General features: G+C 35.0%; 1 protein-coding gene across 1 annotated transcript in view; it reads right to left on the bottom strand.

The window, feature by feature from the left end:
• Positions 1-17,167, bottom strand: part of LOC136030541 (uncharacterized) — a 168,132-nt gene that overhangs the window by 23,592 nt on the left and 127,373 nt on the right. Inside the window, exons 17-22 of the mRNA XM_065709591.1 lie at positions 14,643-14,816; positions 12,964-13,141; positions 9,623-9,828; positions 8,249-8,503; positions 5,462-5,620; positions 3,697-3,864 (exon numbers count right to left, since the gene is read on the bottom strand). Of these exons, the coding sequence (XP_065565663.1) occupies positions 3,697-3,864; positions 5,462-5,620; positions 8,249-8,503; positions 9,623-9,828; positions 12,964-13,141; positions 14,643-14,816 (1,140 nt within the window). The remainder of the gene's footprint in view (positions 1-3,696; positions 3,865-5,461; positions 5,621-8,248; positions 8,504-9,622; positions 9,829-12,963; positions 13,142-14,642; positions 14,817-17,167) is intronic.

The raw sequence follows: 17,167 nt of genomic DNA, 5'->3' as shown, positions 1-17,167 counted from the left end.
AAGTATCTTTTTAGTAAGGCAAAGTTTTTGTATGGTTCGTTGCTCTGGGTGATTATGGGCCTCTCAGCTATCTTCCAGTATTAATTTATATTTAATAATATTACATTCTTAATTTCTTCAACAGTATTGAATGATCCTGAGCTAGCTGCTACTTTCATACTATTGTTGTGTTATTGTATCTTTGCCGTCATGTTTATCTTTGTATTGTAGTGTGTTATTATTTTATTCTTTGTCTAGGCCTAGTTTTTCTAGCTTGTCTCCCCATGGGCCTATGTCATATATATACATGTATGTGCGATTAATAAATAAATGAACTTGAACTTGGGCCCAAATATAGGCCAAATATAGGATTCGGAAGTCCTCGGGATCAGATCTATGGTAGATGGCGTAGGATGCCTGGTCACATAAATTATCAAGTTTCATCCCGATCCCTCCAATCTAAGCGTTTTCCATGATTTTAGGTCCCCCAAATTCCCCCCAATGTCACCAGATCCGGTCGGGATTTAAAATAAGAGCTTTTAGACACGAAATCATTCTACATATCAAATTTCATTGAGATCCGATCACCCGTTTGTAAGTTAAAAATACCTCATTTTTTCTAATTTTTCAGAATCAACCCCCCCCCCCCCAAACAACCCCAAAGAGAGTGGATCCGTTTTGGTTATGTCAATCATGTATCTAGGACTTGTGCTTATTTTTCCCACCAAGTTTCAGCCCAATCCCTCCACTCTAAGTATTTTCCAAGATTTTAGCTTTCCCCCTCCAAACTCCCCCAACGTCACCAGATCCAGTCGAGATTTAAAATAACAGCTCTGAGACACTATATCCTTCCAAACATCAAATTTCATTAAGATCTGATCAACCGTTCGTAAGTTAAGAATACTTCATTTTTCTATTTTTTCTGAATTAACGGGCCAAATCTGATTAACATCATTTTTATTTAGAAGGGGATAAAGACCAGATAGATAAAGGACAGATTGATCACAGAATGTAGCATATAGCCTACCCAGTGCACGTCTATTATACTTCCCTCGATTAGCAACTATCTTAGAATAGCCCATTTGAATAACTGGGCCGTATTCACATCAGCCAGCCAGCGTTCAGCCAGGAAACACATAAGTCGCAAGAACTCCAGTCTCATTAAGCAGAGACTGCTAGCCTATATACTAATCTTCGCTCATTTCGGACAGGCCCAACATGACAAAAAACAAAACATAGGCTACTAAGTCAACACAACAGCATAGCCCAGGCAGAAGCAGCTTACTAAGCCCAACACAAAGCATTAATTAAGTTCAAACAGCTCAACAGTTGTAATTAATTATCAATCTACACCAAAAGACAGAAAATTGCAAATCATGAGCAATGTTCTTAGAGCTCTTCAGCCGAAAATATAGGAATAATAGGATTTTAGCCAAAATATAGGCATTTTATAGGAGTGCATTAAAACATAGGAATTTATTGGAATTTATAGGCGAGTCCAAACACTGGCCATATCACGTTAAGCGAATAAATAAACCAGTTAAACAGATTCACGTTAGGTGAGTCCGCACGTAAATCTTTTCTTCTTTATTGGATTTGAGAAAAAAAGAAGCACTACTTTTAGGATTTCCACCATAATCTCTCATATTTTTCATAAATTCATTATGTTCTTTGCATAGTTTCTTTCCAGCCTTAATCCCCTCCCCCAGCCCCACAATAAAAATTACATCAAAATTTAGAGCCACCCCGAAATTGTACTTCCTTGTTGAAGGGCCTTGAAACATAGATCAGCACCACCTGTTTGGACTTTAAGGGTCTAGTGCCGTATCCTTACCTTACAACCCGAAGTATTTTATTGGGCATGGGCCTAATTTTAAGCCTAGCTTATCCAAACACGATAAACAGGCTCCTGTTATCCAAACAGGCTCGGCAACAATTAAGGCTACGTGGTACCTTATAGAATTGCCATATCTTGTATATTATAAACTTTTTTTAGTTTGTTTGGCCAAACTATTTAGAACTAATTGGGAAGTATTGTCATAGCCTGTGAGGCTTAAGAGACCCAAATAAATAATGAAAATTAAAAGCCAATACCTACTTTCCCAGAAACCATTGCAAAAACTATTTAACTTAACCCCTTCCGTGCTGGAGGTAGAGATACTCAGTTTTAATGGAACTTACATAATTGGAAAGTGTGAATTTTTTTCGATTAAATAGAGTAGAAATTTCTTTTCTGCTGTGGGAAAAATCATTGGAGCGATTTGACAGCTTTATGAGTTACCTGTGGGGCTACCCGCTTTGAGTGAAAACCTTGCCAACACCATGGATGTTTTATTTATGCTGTAGGTACACTGAACAGACAGCACTTTGCTGAACCATAAGTGAAAGATTATATTTTTGTTTATTTTAAAGTAACCACTCGTTAGCTTTTCGAATTTCTTATACATTCAAAATCCCCTATAAGTTTTTTACAAATTTTGAGGAAGTATTAATTGAATAATTTGGCACATTGGGATTTCCTTGTGGTTCTGGTGAAATTTGCAAGAAATCCTTTTGTCTTTGAAAAGGTTAGCCGACGCTGAGGCTCGCAAAATGATTTTGTGTTATCGAATAAGCTTAAAACAAATTAACTTCCCATCCAGTGCTTTTGCACATGTCATTACAAAATATTATTTTAAAATTCCAAAAATCGTTTAATTTGAGTTATCCTAAATTATAAAAAATGAATATTCCTTAGTGCTTAAATATCAGGGACGAAGCTTCGCTCAGTGAAAACAAAGAAATTTGTTCTTTTTTAACAGTCTAAATTTAATTAATTTTAATTTATTCGGCAAACCCTTTCCCATGTTTGTACTTGCATATTATTCTTTATTATCGACGATCAAATTAATTTATAATATTCAAATTTATTTATTTATTTATAAAATTTATAATATTACTTTAAAAATATTCAGTGCACTCATATTTGTTCAGAAACTCATCGTTGACAAAAACTATTTCGACAATTCCAAGTAATTGTGACGTCATTCACATGAAAACCTCTGGAAAAATTTGATTATGGAGAAAAATATTCTGAATATTAAATCGAGTGCTACAAAATTCAAACCCCCGAGCTTCAAATTAGAAGTCTGAAGCTCTATCCAATGCCCTAAAGAGGTTTGTATATAGCAATAAAGGAAACACAACTATAAGAAACGAACAAGACCGTGACGTTATTCATATGAAAAATGTTTTCTCCAGAAATAAGGCTCTAGGCAAACTTCCACAAAGTCAAAACTATCTAAGTTGTTTTTTCACATTGGAAAATTAGCGCTGCCTAAATTGCAATTGTCTATTCTTGCTTATGATCAAGGTTTTTAGCCTTCAGGTTTCAAGCTTTCATTTTTTCCATAATGTCACACTTTTTTAAAATTGTTTTTTTCATTGTTGATTTTCAAAATAATTGTTGATATTAAAAATTTTATTTTGGTAATTACTGATGTATGCAGTAAGGGGGTTTTCGACAGCAAGTTGGGTCTATAACTGAACTACGCCATAATAAACAATAAATCTTTATCTGTATGCGAAAATGATTTTTGTCACAAAACTTAGAGTTACCTTTTTTCTAGATCTCTGAAAAATGACAACTAATGTCTTAGTTTAAAGATGTTAAATTCAAGTCTATTTTAAGATTTTTAATTGTGTATTGCCACAATATTCGTTTTTCCACATGCTTACCTCTTTGAATGTTAAGTGAAGCCAGATCAAGACCAGAGAATTTGGAGCGTTTCGATTCGAACAAATGATTGGTAACTTCTTTTGTTATAAACTGATCAAGAGTTTCCATTGATGTGGCAAGAAGACCACGCATTAAGTCGTCTATTACTCCAGGCTCGTAGATGACATCTGCAAGATGTAATTATCAATAAGCTATGCTTACATAAGTTCCAGTCTATTTCATACCTGCATTCAGTTCCAACACAATGAGTGGTCAGTTCCAACGCAAAGACTCAGTTCCAACTTATAAGAGTGGCAACTGGATTTTTTAGGGTAATTATTAGGTAATTTAATCAGAGCAATTGGTGACATCAGTTACTAAGAAATATCTGACCTTAGCTTCTAAAAAAAAGCTACTAAGTTTGAAAATGTGCCAAGAAACGCCACACGCTAGATAGCATCGATGACCTTTTATGAGACACCTGTGCCAGTTTCTTTTCTCATAAGTTAACATACTCTTCGGCTCGATCCTTAAAGACCCAAGTTAATTGCCGTAATAATGATACTGTTCCGGATCTGTTGAACGGCATTGCTTCAATACTAGATGAACAAGAAAAACTGTACTTTTTGCTATAGTATTGTTAGCACTATTAGTCTTATTCACACTATTACCCAAGATTAAAGGATCCATATTACCACTATTTGCCTCATTACTTTACGTAAGGTTACCCAGCTATTATTTTCCTAATTTTGGGACGCATTATAGTCCTTTATTTTTGGCTTTTTTTTTCAATTGCACAAAGCGCTAACATTTTCCCTCTTTGATGGGCCAATATGTTTTGCAAAACAAGAATCGTTGCTAAAGTCATGATTAAAGTGATAATTTCACAATATGTTTTGCAAAACAAGAATCGTTGCTAAAGTCATGATTAAAGTGATAATTTCACTTTTTCGCAATGTTTTGGGACTCATTGACACCCCCCTGCAGATTTTATCCGATTCATAAAAACGTAACAAAATGCAGATAAACACATTTTTGATATGTTTCATTAGGCTTTTTCTGTACCAACCCCCTCCCCTAAAGGATCCATATTACCACTATTTGCCTCACTACTTTACGTAAGGTTACCCAGCTATTATTTTCCTAATTTTGGGACGCATTATAGTTCTTTATTTTTGGCTTTTTTTAAATTGCACAAAGCGCTAACATTTTCTCTCTTTGATGGGCCAATATGTTTTGCAAAACAAGAATCGTTGCTAAAGTCATGATTAAAGTGATAATTTTAGTTTTAAGTGATGAATTTAATTTTCTAAAGTTACCTAATTTCTATTTTCCTTGTTTTGGGACTCATTGGCACCCCCCTGCAGATTTTATCCGATTCATAAAAACGTAACAAAATGCAGATAAACACATTTTTGATATGTTTCATTAGGCTTTTTCTGTACCAACCCCCTCCCCTCCCCAAACCAAAATCCTGGATAAGCTCTTGGATTCAAGTATTCAGACTTGACCCTCCCTCAGAACATGAAAGATTGTATATATAAACGTGTTTTTGTCATACAAGTACTATTTAAAAGTTATTTTCCTTGAATCTACCCCTTGCTACCCTCCAAAAAACTGGGACTATATAAATAAAACTGGATGGCTTCGTTGTCAAAAGCACCAAGTCATTTTTCTAATAATGAAACTTCACATTTTAAACATTATTTAGAAGCCCCTTCATTTGAAAAGAATTTTAACATTTTGAATTTTATGTACTAAATTTTTTTTTCAAAAGTTACAAACCTGGATTCATAAAAACGTCTCTCAATTTGATGACTTGATTTTTGTCTGCATAATTTTCCCCCAGTCGTCTGAAACCGTCTTTAAGTAGACTATGTCCGAAACGGAAAGCAGCTGTTGCGAATTCGTTGAAGATCGTTGGGTTGCATGTTGGGTCGTAACCTAGTAAAATAAATATGTAATTATATCAATTAATTATAAATATATGAATTAACTAAACTATCAAGAAAATGCTTTAAAAATTTGAGAAGAATATTTTCTTCTCCAAATTTGCTTATCAGTAATTATAAAAATTGATTCTGCTGAAAGAAAGACTAAAATAAAATCATTGGGGGAGGGGTCGTGACACAGAATGTTGTTCTTTAATAGTACTAAAAATTTCACTTTTTAATTATAAGTTTGCTTGGAAATATATATTTTTAGTTCTTTTTAACGTTTTTATTTTACCCTTTTCAATCTTTTGTGAATCTTCTAGGCCAGAAAACTAAATCTTTACACATGTCATTATCATATAACGATTTATGGTATATTTTAACGAATATCGCCTGTAAAGATGCATACCAAGACCTTGCCTATCTCTCCTTCAAACAACCAATAGCCATGGAATTATCAGTACATAATGAGATCTGTGAACAGGTACTTGATTTTCTTGAGGGATTAATCGCCTTAAACAAAGTTATAAAAACGCGTTTATGAATAACTACATAAGTTCTCACTTCAAATACAGTTTGCAGGGCGTTGTTAAGGTAGTAAATTTGAATATTAATTTATTTTAGAATACAAACAAGGACATTTTAACCAATTGGGAAATTTTGATAGTTTTTTCTCCTTCAAAAACTATCAAATATTATGTTTGTTACAAAATTATTACTTTTTCACTAATCAGAAAACATTGGGGGGTAAATCAGTCAAGCCACCTACTTGGTATACATACTATTTCGGGGTGAATGAAGAAAATGCTTCGAATAAATACGTATAAGCTATACATAACTAGTTTTAGAATGTTACTGGTTTAAATAGGATTTTATTTTATTTTACTTTTTTGTACAATATCAGTAGTAACGACATAAGCGATTCTTAAATATATTAAAAATTACATAGATTATTTACTTCCATTATTTAATAAAGTAATTTGTTTACGCTACGATAGTAAGTCATTTTTTTACGCCCATTCATTTCATTGGGTCTTTCTTTCTAAAAATCCCAAAGTTTTTTATTTCCCCTTTTCCCCACATAATGTATCCGTGTTATAGATTTTCTAGTTACTAATTATCCAATCTAATCCAAAATCTAATTTAATACATTTCTTGTAGGGTTAGCATAGGCGGGATATACCTATTTTCAAATGTCAATGGTTTAAATAGGGCCTTTTTTGTACAATGTTAATGTGAGAGTTCTCTGAATATGCTAAAATTTAAATAAATTAATCCAAATCCTATATAATACATACTATGTAGGGTCTAATGATGAAATTGACTCGAAACAAATACGTTTAAGCTGTATATACCTAGTTTACGAATGTTACTGGTTTAATATGTCTTGCCCTTTTTTGCACTATGTTACTACCATAGATATAAGCGTTTCTTAAAACTATATTGATTTACTTAGTGCTTTAACATGCGTGCAACGGTGCCTCGCAGCAACTAGTGCCTCGTAGCAGCAACTCGTAGCAACTAGTGATGGGGCCGCATTACCCAGCCGAATTAGAAACATACAAAATAAGCTTAAACGAAATTCGATTGTAATATATAAAAATATACTTTTAGAATTAAAAAAAAACTGAAACTACCATCCAGGGTAAAACAACCAGTCTGGTTAAAACCAAAAAGAGAGACTAAGTCATAAAAAGTAAACAGAGAGTAAAGCCAGAATAAAGAAATTATCTCCTACTATCTTGTAAATATTCAAATCTCAAATGGGTAAATTTTGTATATTTCACGGATTTTAGCCGACTATAGGCTAAGTTAAATTATCTTTATTTAAAGCAAGTCCATACCGTAAGTAGCAGCAGTTGGTATATACCTTAACTTGGTTTACTATTTTTGGTTATTTAAGAAAAGCTACCATTACCGAAGTCACGGTATCGAATATTACATGTACTGTAGACGGAGTTTTCAATGCAAAAAAAATGAGCCAAACGCATCTACAAAACTAAGGCAAATACTCTAAACGCACCAAGAACATCAAATAAAACCATTTTTCCATTCTTGGACCCATCTTGGGTCCTTTCATAGGTGATAACCACGGTTTTCTAAGATTTTTCTTTGGGTTGTTTCAAAATTATGACAGTTTGAGGGCAGTGCCATATTTCTGTTGGCTGACAAATCGTGAAAATAATAAGCAGGACAAATTAGATAAGCTTAAAAGACCTCTTTCGCTCGTCCAAGTTCAAATATTAACAATCTGGTGGTTTCCAAAGACAACTACAACTTAAAAAAAAACCCACATCATATATCTTCTTCTTTTTTTTTATTTTGAACTGACTACAATTAAAAACTCCATAACTGGGTATGGAAATCTTTTCCGGTAAAATTGGAAAATTGAATTCCCCACTTTTCCTAACATATATATATATATATATATATATATATATATATATATATATATATATATATATATATATATATATATATATATATATATATATATATATATATATATATATATATAGTTAATCAAGTTTCTTATTAACCAATTTAAATTATTAGATCTCGTTTTCACTGTCCTTGGGAACGCTAAATGTGTAAAACACTGTACTGAGATGCTGTGGATGCCATAAAAAAACGCTACCTTGATAATACCCTTCAGGTTGGACCTTCAAGTCATAAAGGTTGGCAGCATTCCAACCCAAAATTCTTGGAAGAAATTCATTATAAGTTACGTGCTGGAAACCAGCTGACACGATTCGTCGTGCATTTTGGAACAGTTCTTCATCTGACCAATGAGGATTGATTTGAGAAAGCTGGTCGACAATTCTGTTATGTTCTCTCATGTAAATTGTATGAATGGCAGTCAGTCCGGGCTGTTCACTTGCTCGTGAGTCACCTAGTTTCGAAATAAAAATTTTAATTTTGAATTCTAAACATAGATTTTTAAATTTGACAGTCAAAATGTATCATGAGTTTCTTTGTATAATTGACTCCTACCAGAGAAATTGGAGGATATGACATGTATTAATTTTGAGAACACATTAAATATCGCAAAATATTTAACAACAAATATATAACAACAACATATATACCAAAAATATATAACAACATACATAACAAATAACAACAAAATGAGAAAGGAAAGTGCGATCATAAAATATCCATAATTAATAAAATAATGATAATTTCATTATAAGCTTAAAAAAATCATTTAACTATGGAATCTTAAAGACAAAACAACTTTCACTAATTCTCTGTTGAGTATGTTCAGTGCATAAAATGCAAGGATGTACAGTCAATCAAGCGGTTATCTATCTGGGTAAGGAACTTTTTACAAATGGTCAACTATATATCACATTGAGCAGGATACGATCTTTAGAAGGATTACGATCTGATGAACTGACAAGCTTACATGAAAGATAATGCACCGAGAATGCAACTCTCATATGTTTCCTGTAAGCTTTCCGTTCTTTAACACACGCTTCTTCTAAAGACCGCAATCTTCTCAATGCGACATATGTTTGACATTCCGCAAAAGGTTCTTTACCCAGATAGATAATTGCTTGAACGACAGGGTCCTTCATATCATAAAAAGAGAAGGTCCTGAGAGGCACTATGAAAATACAGACCTTTGAAAATATTTCTGAAAAGAATATTTTGAAGGAATTGATGTGCACTATGAATATACTGATTTATGAACTGAATGTACTTAATGAATTGAAAGGAACTGAAATGTACTTATGAACTGAAGGACTTAAGGAAGTTCCTAATATCGCCATAATGCTTTGACATATGACTAAGATACAAGGTCCTAACCAGGTACGTACGCAGCCATCTCCCCAATATCCTAAAGTTCCCCTATTTTCCGGGCCCTTCTTGTACAAATTTTCCAATAATTTTTCTTTATTATTACACTCTCCCCCCAAAAAAAATTCCTGTGAAGGTACAAACTCCTAACAGAGAATTCATTACAAACTCGAAAAGCCTATTTCAAAGAATTTTGCACGAGAATTACCTCCTTTGAAGCAGAGTCCACTCCTAGATTTACACTCCTTATCTTCACTTGTTAGTGGCAAAAGATCCTTGCCCCTAACAGGATGGCGAGTGACATTCAACCGTCCACGGACGAACGTTCGCAGTTGCCTCATCTCACAAAGGTCACTGCCATAGGTATTAGAAGCATCAACAAAAGCAGTGGCTTGATTTAGTTGTTCCCGATAACTGAAAAGAAAGAGGCAATGAATCTTTTGAATTATTGAATTATTGCAGTGAATTATTGCAGATCAGAAGTTCCGGTGGCCCCACAAGTTGCAGTAACCCTAGCTTTACCTTAGTTCCTCTGGCGCCATTAGTGTCACACAAGGCGTCGACGAAGCCTCTCCACTCGCCCTGGAGCGATGCTGCAGCGGTGACATTCAGGTACAAACAAAGCCTCAGCATCCTCAGATCTTGGTCTAAAATTCACCGCAAAGTGCTCTTTGGACGACCCCGTCTTCTTCTGTCACCTGGTTTCCACTCGTAGACTGTCCGAGGAAGGCAGCCTTCTTTCATGCGGAGTACAAGTCCTAAATATGTCCACCTCTTCTTCCCTAGAGCAGCAGTAAAGAGAGGTTGGGAAGTTCTATTACGAATAATATGAAAAAAACTTCGTTTTCTTAAAGAGTTAAAGAGGCTGCGTCCCAAAGTCGAACCTTAAAACGTACAGGAATTAGGAGAGGCTGTTGGGGGGCTACTGCCCCCCAAACCCCCCGCTTTTAAAGACTCTTTTGTACAGGTTTTTTGTTGTGGGGGGCTGCCACCCCCTAACCCCCCGCTCTTGGCTTCGGAAAGGCCCTCTTTTAATTAAAAAAAATTAAAAGCCTCTCCTAATTCCTGTACGTTTTAAGGTTCGACTTTGGGACACAGCCTCTTTAACTCTTTAAGAAAACGAAGTTTTTTCTTATTATTTCTGTACGTTTTTCTACATCTCTCAAAAAAGGACATATGGCGTTTAGGAATTTCATTTCTGATATGCTAGATGGTGTCTGCGTTCAGTTTGGAAAACATTTCCAATCAAGGAGAATTTCCAATTACATAATTTAATTTCTGGAATGGAGCTGGATTTTTATGATGCTTGCAGTCATTCTCGCCGTGGCGAGCTGATTATTTTGATGTACTTGAATGTTGATATTCGTAACTTTTAAGAATTTCAAAAATTAATATGGGCTCTTATGAGGAAATGGGTTTTTCTAAGCTAGAAAATCGGGGGGTTAAGATTTTCCGACGAAACTTTCCAAGAAAATTACTCGGAGAATTCGGCGTCGAATCAGTCTTCGTACACCCAGATCCGATGTCGGCTGTGACCTGTAGGCGTGGCAGAAAAAAAGGGTTTCTGTCATTTTTCTCAAATAAAAATTTTACGGATTAAGACAGAATTTTTTTAAGCTTTCAGTCAGTCTCACCATGTCTAGCTGATCATTTTGATGTACTTCATGTTGAAATTCGTAACTTTTAACAACAAAAAACTTAACATGGGCTCTTATGGGGAAATGGGGTTTTCTAAGCTAGAAAATCGGGGGGTTAAGATTTTCCGGCGAAACTTTCAAGCAAAATTACTCGGAGAATTCCGCGTCGAATCAGTCTTCGTACACCCAGATCCGATGTCGGCTGTGACCTGTAGGCGTGGCGAAAAAAACAACAAAAGGAGAACATGAACATTAAGTGGCTATGCGTGGTTTCTGGAAAATAGAGAAGGAGTTATCGGATCGAGCTGAAATTTCGCGGATAAACTCCTGGGCCCTAGGGAACCTTAACTTGTGAATTTCAGCCCGATCGGACAACGTTAAAGGGGGGGGGGGTTGGGGGGTCGAAACTTTCGGCCAGATTTTACCCATGAAGGAAAAGTCGGAGAGGGATGAAATTTGGCAGGTTTCTTAGTTGGAGCTCGGGCTACGAAATGCATCCCTCCCCATCCCTCTGCGACAAGTGGAACCGAAGATCGCTTAACATTGTCGTGGTTTGCCTCTTTAAAGAGGCACGAGTGTGCTTCCTTGACTTCAGAGTTACTAACTCTCTGTTGCCAGCTTGTATTTAAAATTCTCCGTAGGCACACATTTTCGAATACAAAATTTCTCTTTTCAAGCTGTTGATTCATTTTCCAGCACTCACAAGCGTAGAGGAGTATGGAGAGCACATTGCTATTTAAGAGACATAACTTCAGTCACAAAGAATATTTGCTGCTCCTCCAAATGAGCTTTAGTCTACTAAAAGCTCCGGTTGACTGACAAATTCTGCGTTTTATCTCAGGCATTATTTTGCCATCACAATCGAGCCAGCTACCCAGGTAATTGAAATCTTTCACCTGTTCCATATTGCTGTTCTTGTGATGTAGAACAAGCGTTGAGTTGGTGATGGACATACTCTTTGATTTGCCAACATTAATCGTTAGCCCAATTTCTTCTGAATTTTCTATAATTGTGTCAAGTAGCTACTGTAACCTTTCTTTAGAATCTTCTAGCAAGAACACGTGATCCGCGAAATCCAAATCAGATAGTTGCTTACTGCTTACTTTAACGCCATATCCTGAGTTTCGTCTTAATTTGTAGTCTATTATAATTACAAAAAGAAAGTTACAAAACGGCCTTTTTAAGGCCTAGGTAATTTATTGTCTGAAGTAAGTAGCATTGGAAAAATAATCAAGAATTAACAATAGAGAAAACTTTTCAGATTCTGATTTGAATATCGTTTATGACTTGTACGTTTTTCCATAGTTCTAGCCAAAACACTAAATGCAGTAAATATGGCAAATAGGATATATAGCAGAGGCTTACACAATAAAGGTTGCGGGCCCATAACCCAGAACCACGCCCCTATCCAAAGAAAAAATTCTGAATTTTTATATATTTTTTATTCAAATTAACAAATAATTTTTTTTTTTAATATTCGACCCTCCTGAAGATAGAAACAAAAAAAAACGTACGAGCGTACAGTACGTGCGTATACCAGACGTATATGCCTGGTATATGCCAATAAAATAAATACTGATACATAGATATATATAGTATAGTATAGTAGATACGGCACACTTTTTACCTTAGATATTACAGCAAAGACAACTCCTTCTTTTTGAATAAAACCAAAAATGTTACCTGGTATGGGCATTGGCAAAGTTACTAGGTATGCATGTAGACAATCTACCACGAAATTAGGATCATTTATATTATTTATTAAATATTTCTGAGTTTATCCTCTGAGAAATTTAATATCCTTTAGCTCATGACTACCTAAACTCAGTTACCTCATCTTATTATTAGTAAAACAGTTATATGAAGCAAATTTTATGACATTTCTGGTCAACATTTTTTGTCGACTGCTTACCCAAGTGTTAGCTGCCCTGGTAATGATCTGGTAAAAGCTATACACTTTCGTCTTCCTGTGTCGGGATCTATTACAGGGAACCAGGGATCCCCTTGCGGCACAGGTATTGGAGCACACTCTGGATGTACACTTCTCTTTGAGTCACAGTCTTCACAATCGAGTATAGTGCCACCAAGACCTGAAATGAGTTTCTGTTTAATTTATTCGTTCACCAAATAAGTCGTTTAGTGTGGATACTTCATTTCAGGCTTTTATTTCTTACCCTCTTTTTTTCATCCCCGCCACAGAGTAACCTCCTTTTTTAGTTTATGAAAGGTGGTGTTGTATTTTGGTGGGGAATTTGTCAGGTTGGTTTTGAAATTAATTTTGGTTGATAAAAGACAAAGAAAAACTTTATACTGAATCTTTGCACCACCTTTGAGAAAATTTAACTGTTACAAAATAGCAACGCACAGGTAAAAGGTCGTGTCTTAATGTTTTATACCGAAAAAATAATCAAAGATTAGCTATTTCAAAACTGATATAGCTTCTTCTCTCTCAAACAACCCGTTTGGAAGCCATACTAATCAAGTCCACATTTTTAATTTTAGAAACAAAGCAAGTGACTGACTCTTTAATCCAAAAGGATAGTCGTTAAGAACGAGTACTAAAGAAATAAAAATAAATATTTTTGAATTTAATCGAATTACCTGAATTGTATTTCTTGAAATTGTATAAACATAACCCCCTGAACTCAACCGAAATTCGCTCTCAACCGAAAACGGTCATCATTGTTTCAGAGCCCAAAATTATTCAAACTTTAGTTCTTGTATCGCCTAAGGCCCGAGACACTTGTCTCAGAATTTGACCAGAGATTTTTAATCAGGCTCGAATGGACTAGACCTGTTCACTGTCCAGTCTGCTTGACCTACTAAGCATGCTTGAATCAAATTTCAATATTAAGAGGGGTGTTAAGCCGCACTTTGCAAGAAGGGAGGAAACTAAATTTATATATTACACTGCCTTACTTTACCATTGCTCAAAATTTTATTCTGAAGCCAAACTTCACCCATAATCTGCTAAAATTTTCACCTCCACCGATAATTTTTACGAAATATAGAAAAAAATGGAGGTAAAATACTACACCCCCTTCCTCCTGGTGAAAATGCATCCCTACTAACAAGTAGCATTCACGAGGAATCCATTCATTGCACTGAATCTCGAGGAAACAGATTTCGAGTATTTCTCGAAATCTCGAGGATTTCTCGGCTGCTACCAGACTTTGACTTAATTTCCCCCGTGCCCTGAAATCTTACCGAATTAATTATTGATTCTAAAAATTTTTTGTTTTCGAAATCAGATTCTGCCAACGACTTAATCTTCTCCAAAACTTTTATTTAAATAATAAACTTTATGATAATGAAAGTTTATGGCGACTTCCCCCCCTCCCTTCCTCGGGGTACCTTATCAATATTATAATAATATGCTTTATAGTAGTAAAACAACTTTCATTATGAAAACAATGACACATCATATTAATAGCACAGCAAAAGCATAGCTTGCGAGGCTGTGTTATTAGACAACAAACAAGCACAAAAAAAATGAACAAAGAATAAGGGGACGAAAACATGTACCAAAACAATAGTCTTTTACATTGTTGTTTCAGTAAAAACACACAATATAAATAATTCATTACATACCTCGATTGACAGGAGTAAATGTGATGTCATGGTCGAGAAACTGGGCATACTGCATTACCATTAGCGAGTAGCGAACATGAGGAGCGCTTGAATCACCATGAATATTTACACTGATTACTCGGGGAGACGGTAAATTTCGACCGCTAACAGCCTTCGACCTCATTTCGACGATGCCTAAGTTAAAATAAAATGGTCATCCTTTCTCAATAAGCAGGTGTTTATAGTCGTCGTCAAATTATAGTCGAAATTATGGTTGTCAATTATAGTCAGAATTTATAAGTTTCGTTATTTGAAATTATAATTTGAAATTATAGTCAGAATTATAGTCGTCGAAAGGAATTATAATCGTCGAAAGTGGTAAAAACTTCGAATGTCAGGAGTAAATGTGATGTCGTGGTCGGGAAACCGGGCATACTGCATTACCATTAGCGAGTAGCGAACATGAGGAGCGCTTGAATCACCATGAATATTTACACTGACTACTCGAGGAGACGGTAAATTTCGACCGCTAACAGCCCTCGACCTCATTTCCACAATCTCTAAGTTAAAACAAAGCGGTCATGCTTTCTCAATAATCAGGTGTTTATAGTCGCCGTTGAAAAATAGTCAAAATTATAATGGTCAAAAGAAATTATAGTCAAAATAATAGTCGTCGAAAGTGGATAAAGAATGAATATCAAGTGAAATAATTTCGAATATCTAGTCGAGTGGTCGAATAAGTTTCGACCACTAACAGCCTTCAAACCCATTTCGACGATGCCAAAGTTAAAACAAATTGGTCATGCTTTCTCAAATAAGCAGATGTTTATAGTCGTCGAAATTATAGTTGCCAAAAGGAATTATAGTAAAAATTATAGTCGTCAAAAGGAATTATAGTTGTCGAAAGTAGGTAAAGAATGAATGTCAAGCGAAAATACTGAAGATTAGAAACTACAAACATTTTCAAAAAATTGGTAAACTGATTTCCCGAAAACTGTAAACAAAAGTCTTTTTCGCTCTAAAGATATCTTAATTCAGGATATTTCTCGTTTAAAAACTTTTAGATTGGCTTATTTTAACAATGTGACGATTATCATTTTTCTTATAATTGCAATTTTTGCAATAATTATTTTATGATACTTTCATTCCTTCGATGTTTTCAGTCTTACTTTTTACTACAATAGTTCTTTCTTTTGGTTATTGTAACAGCTAACCTCTTATAGTTCATGCAGTTTCGAGCGGATTTTCGTTCAATTATCATTCAATTATCGTTCAATTATCATACCGTAAAACAGAAAATAAATTCGATAATCTTGACTTAAAGGTTCACTTTAGACGTTTTGGGTTGGAGAACTATTATAAATTGAAGATTATCTTCCAATAATAAAAAAGCTTTGCAAACTTAAAAGAGTTTGATTCCCTGGATTTAACAAGGGAGTAAATTAAACTTGAAATTACATAATTGAATTAAAATGTAATTATGTAAAATAAACAAAAATTAATGCGGAATAAACTTAATCAATAGGATTTAAAGATAAATAGCACCATCTACAGTTTAGCCTCCAGTGACATCTTCAAAATGTAAAAAAAATGTATACGATACGATTAACCTAAAGTGCAATAAGATCAAAGCTGAAATTTCTCTTTAGTTTCAGATCTCGAGTTATTCCTAACTAGTACAATGCTTAAACACCACCATAGACCTAAAGTGACCTGGAGATCCACAGACGGTAAAACCAAAGTTATGATTGATTATTTGCTGATATCTAAGCGCATCTTCCATACTAGACACAGTGGCACTACCTGGAGCGGACTTCGACTCTGACCGCATTATTCTGATGTCAGGTTCAAGCTAAGAATGAGAAAATTATCAAAAGAAACAATAATTCCAAGATTCCTGGTGACCTCCTGCGGGATCCCGAAAAAAGAGGCAGACCTACACTTCTATCCTATATGAGAAATTCTAAGAGATACTGGCAAATCATTATCTCTTGAACACCACAAACGAGATAGATTCCCTTGCTGAATAGGCCACAATAGCGATCATCAAGACAGCGAGTGACATTCTTGGAAGAAAAAGCTTAGATGAAAAAACACGGATCACGGATGAAATCATTAAGGTATACCAGGATAATCATTTGTTTTGTTATAAATCCGCCCGCAAGAGGAGAGATAGTTATAAGCTCCTAAAGAGAAGAATAGTGTGAGAGATTATAAAGGCGCTATATAACCACTTGGGGAAGAAATGCAATGAATGTGAAGTATAGTTCAAGAAGGGGAACAGCAGAGCAGTTTTCGGAATGGTGCGCAAGTTGAGCCATAAAAAAAACGTCCAAAAATATCAGTGATCCTGGAAAAAAAATGGAAAACAGTAATCCAAAGATGAAACTTGAAAGATGGAAAGAGTATTTTGGAGACAGAAACTCAATCTAAATATGAACTCAGTAGCTGCTGATCCTAAAATATTACTTTGCTTCCCGATACCCGACCAACAGCTCAGACCACCACTTCCACTCAAGTCAGAAACCGAATATGCAACTAGGTCA

Source organism: Artemia franciscana, chromosome 8 (genome assembly GCF_032884065.1).
Source record: "Artemia franciscana chromosome 8, ASM3288406v1, whole genome shotgun sequence".
In the NCBI taxonomy this organism is placed as follows: Eukaryota; Metazoa; Arthropoda; class Branchiopoda; order Anostraca; family Artemiidae; genus Artemia; species Artemia franciscana.
The sequence above is the reverse complement of the archived record's forward strand: the minus strand, read 5'-3'. Positions and strand labels throughout refer to the sequence as shown.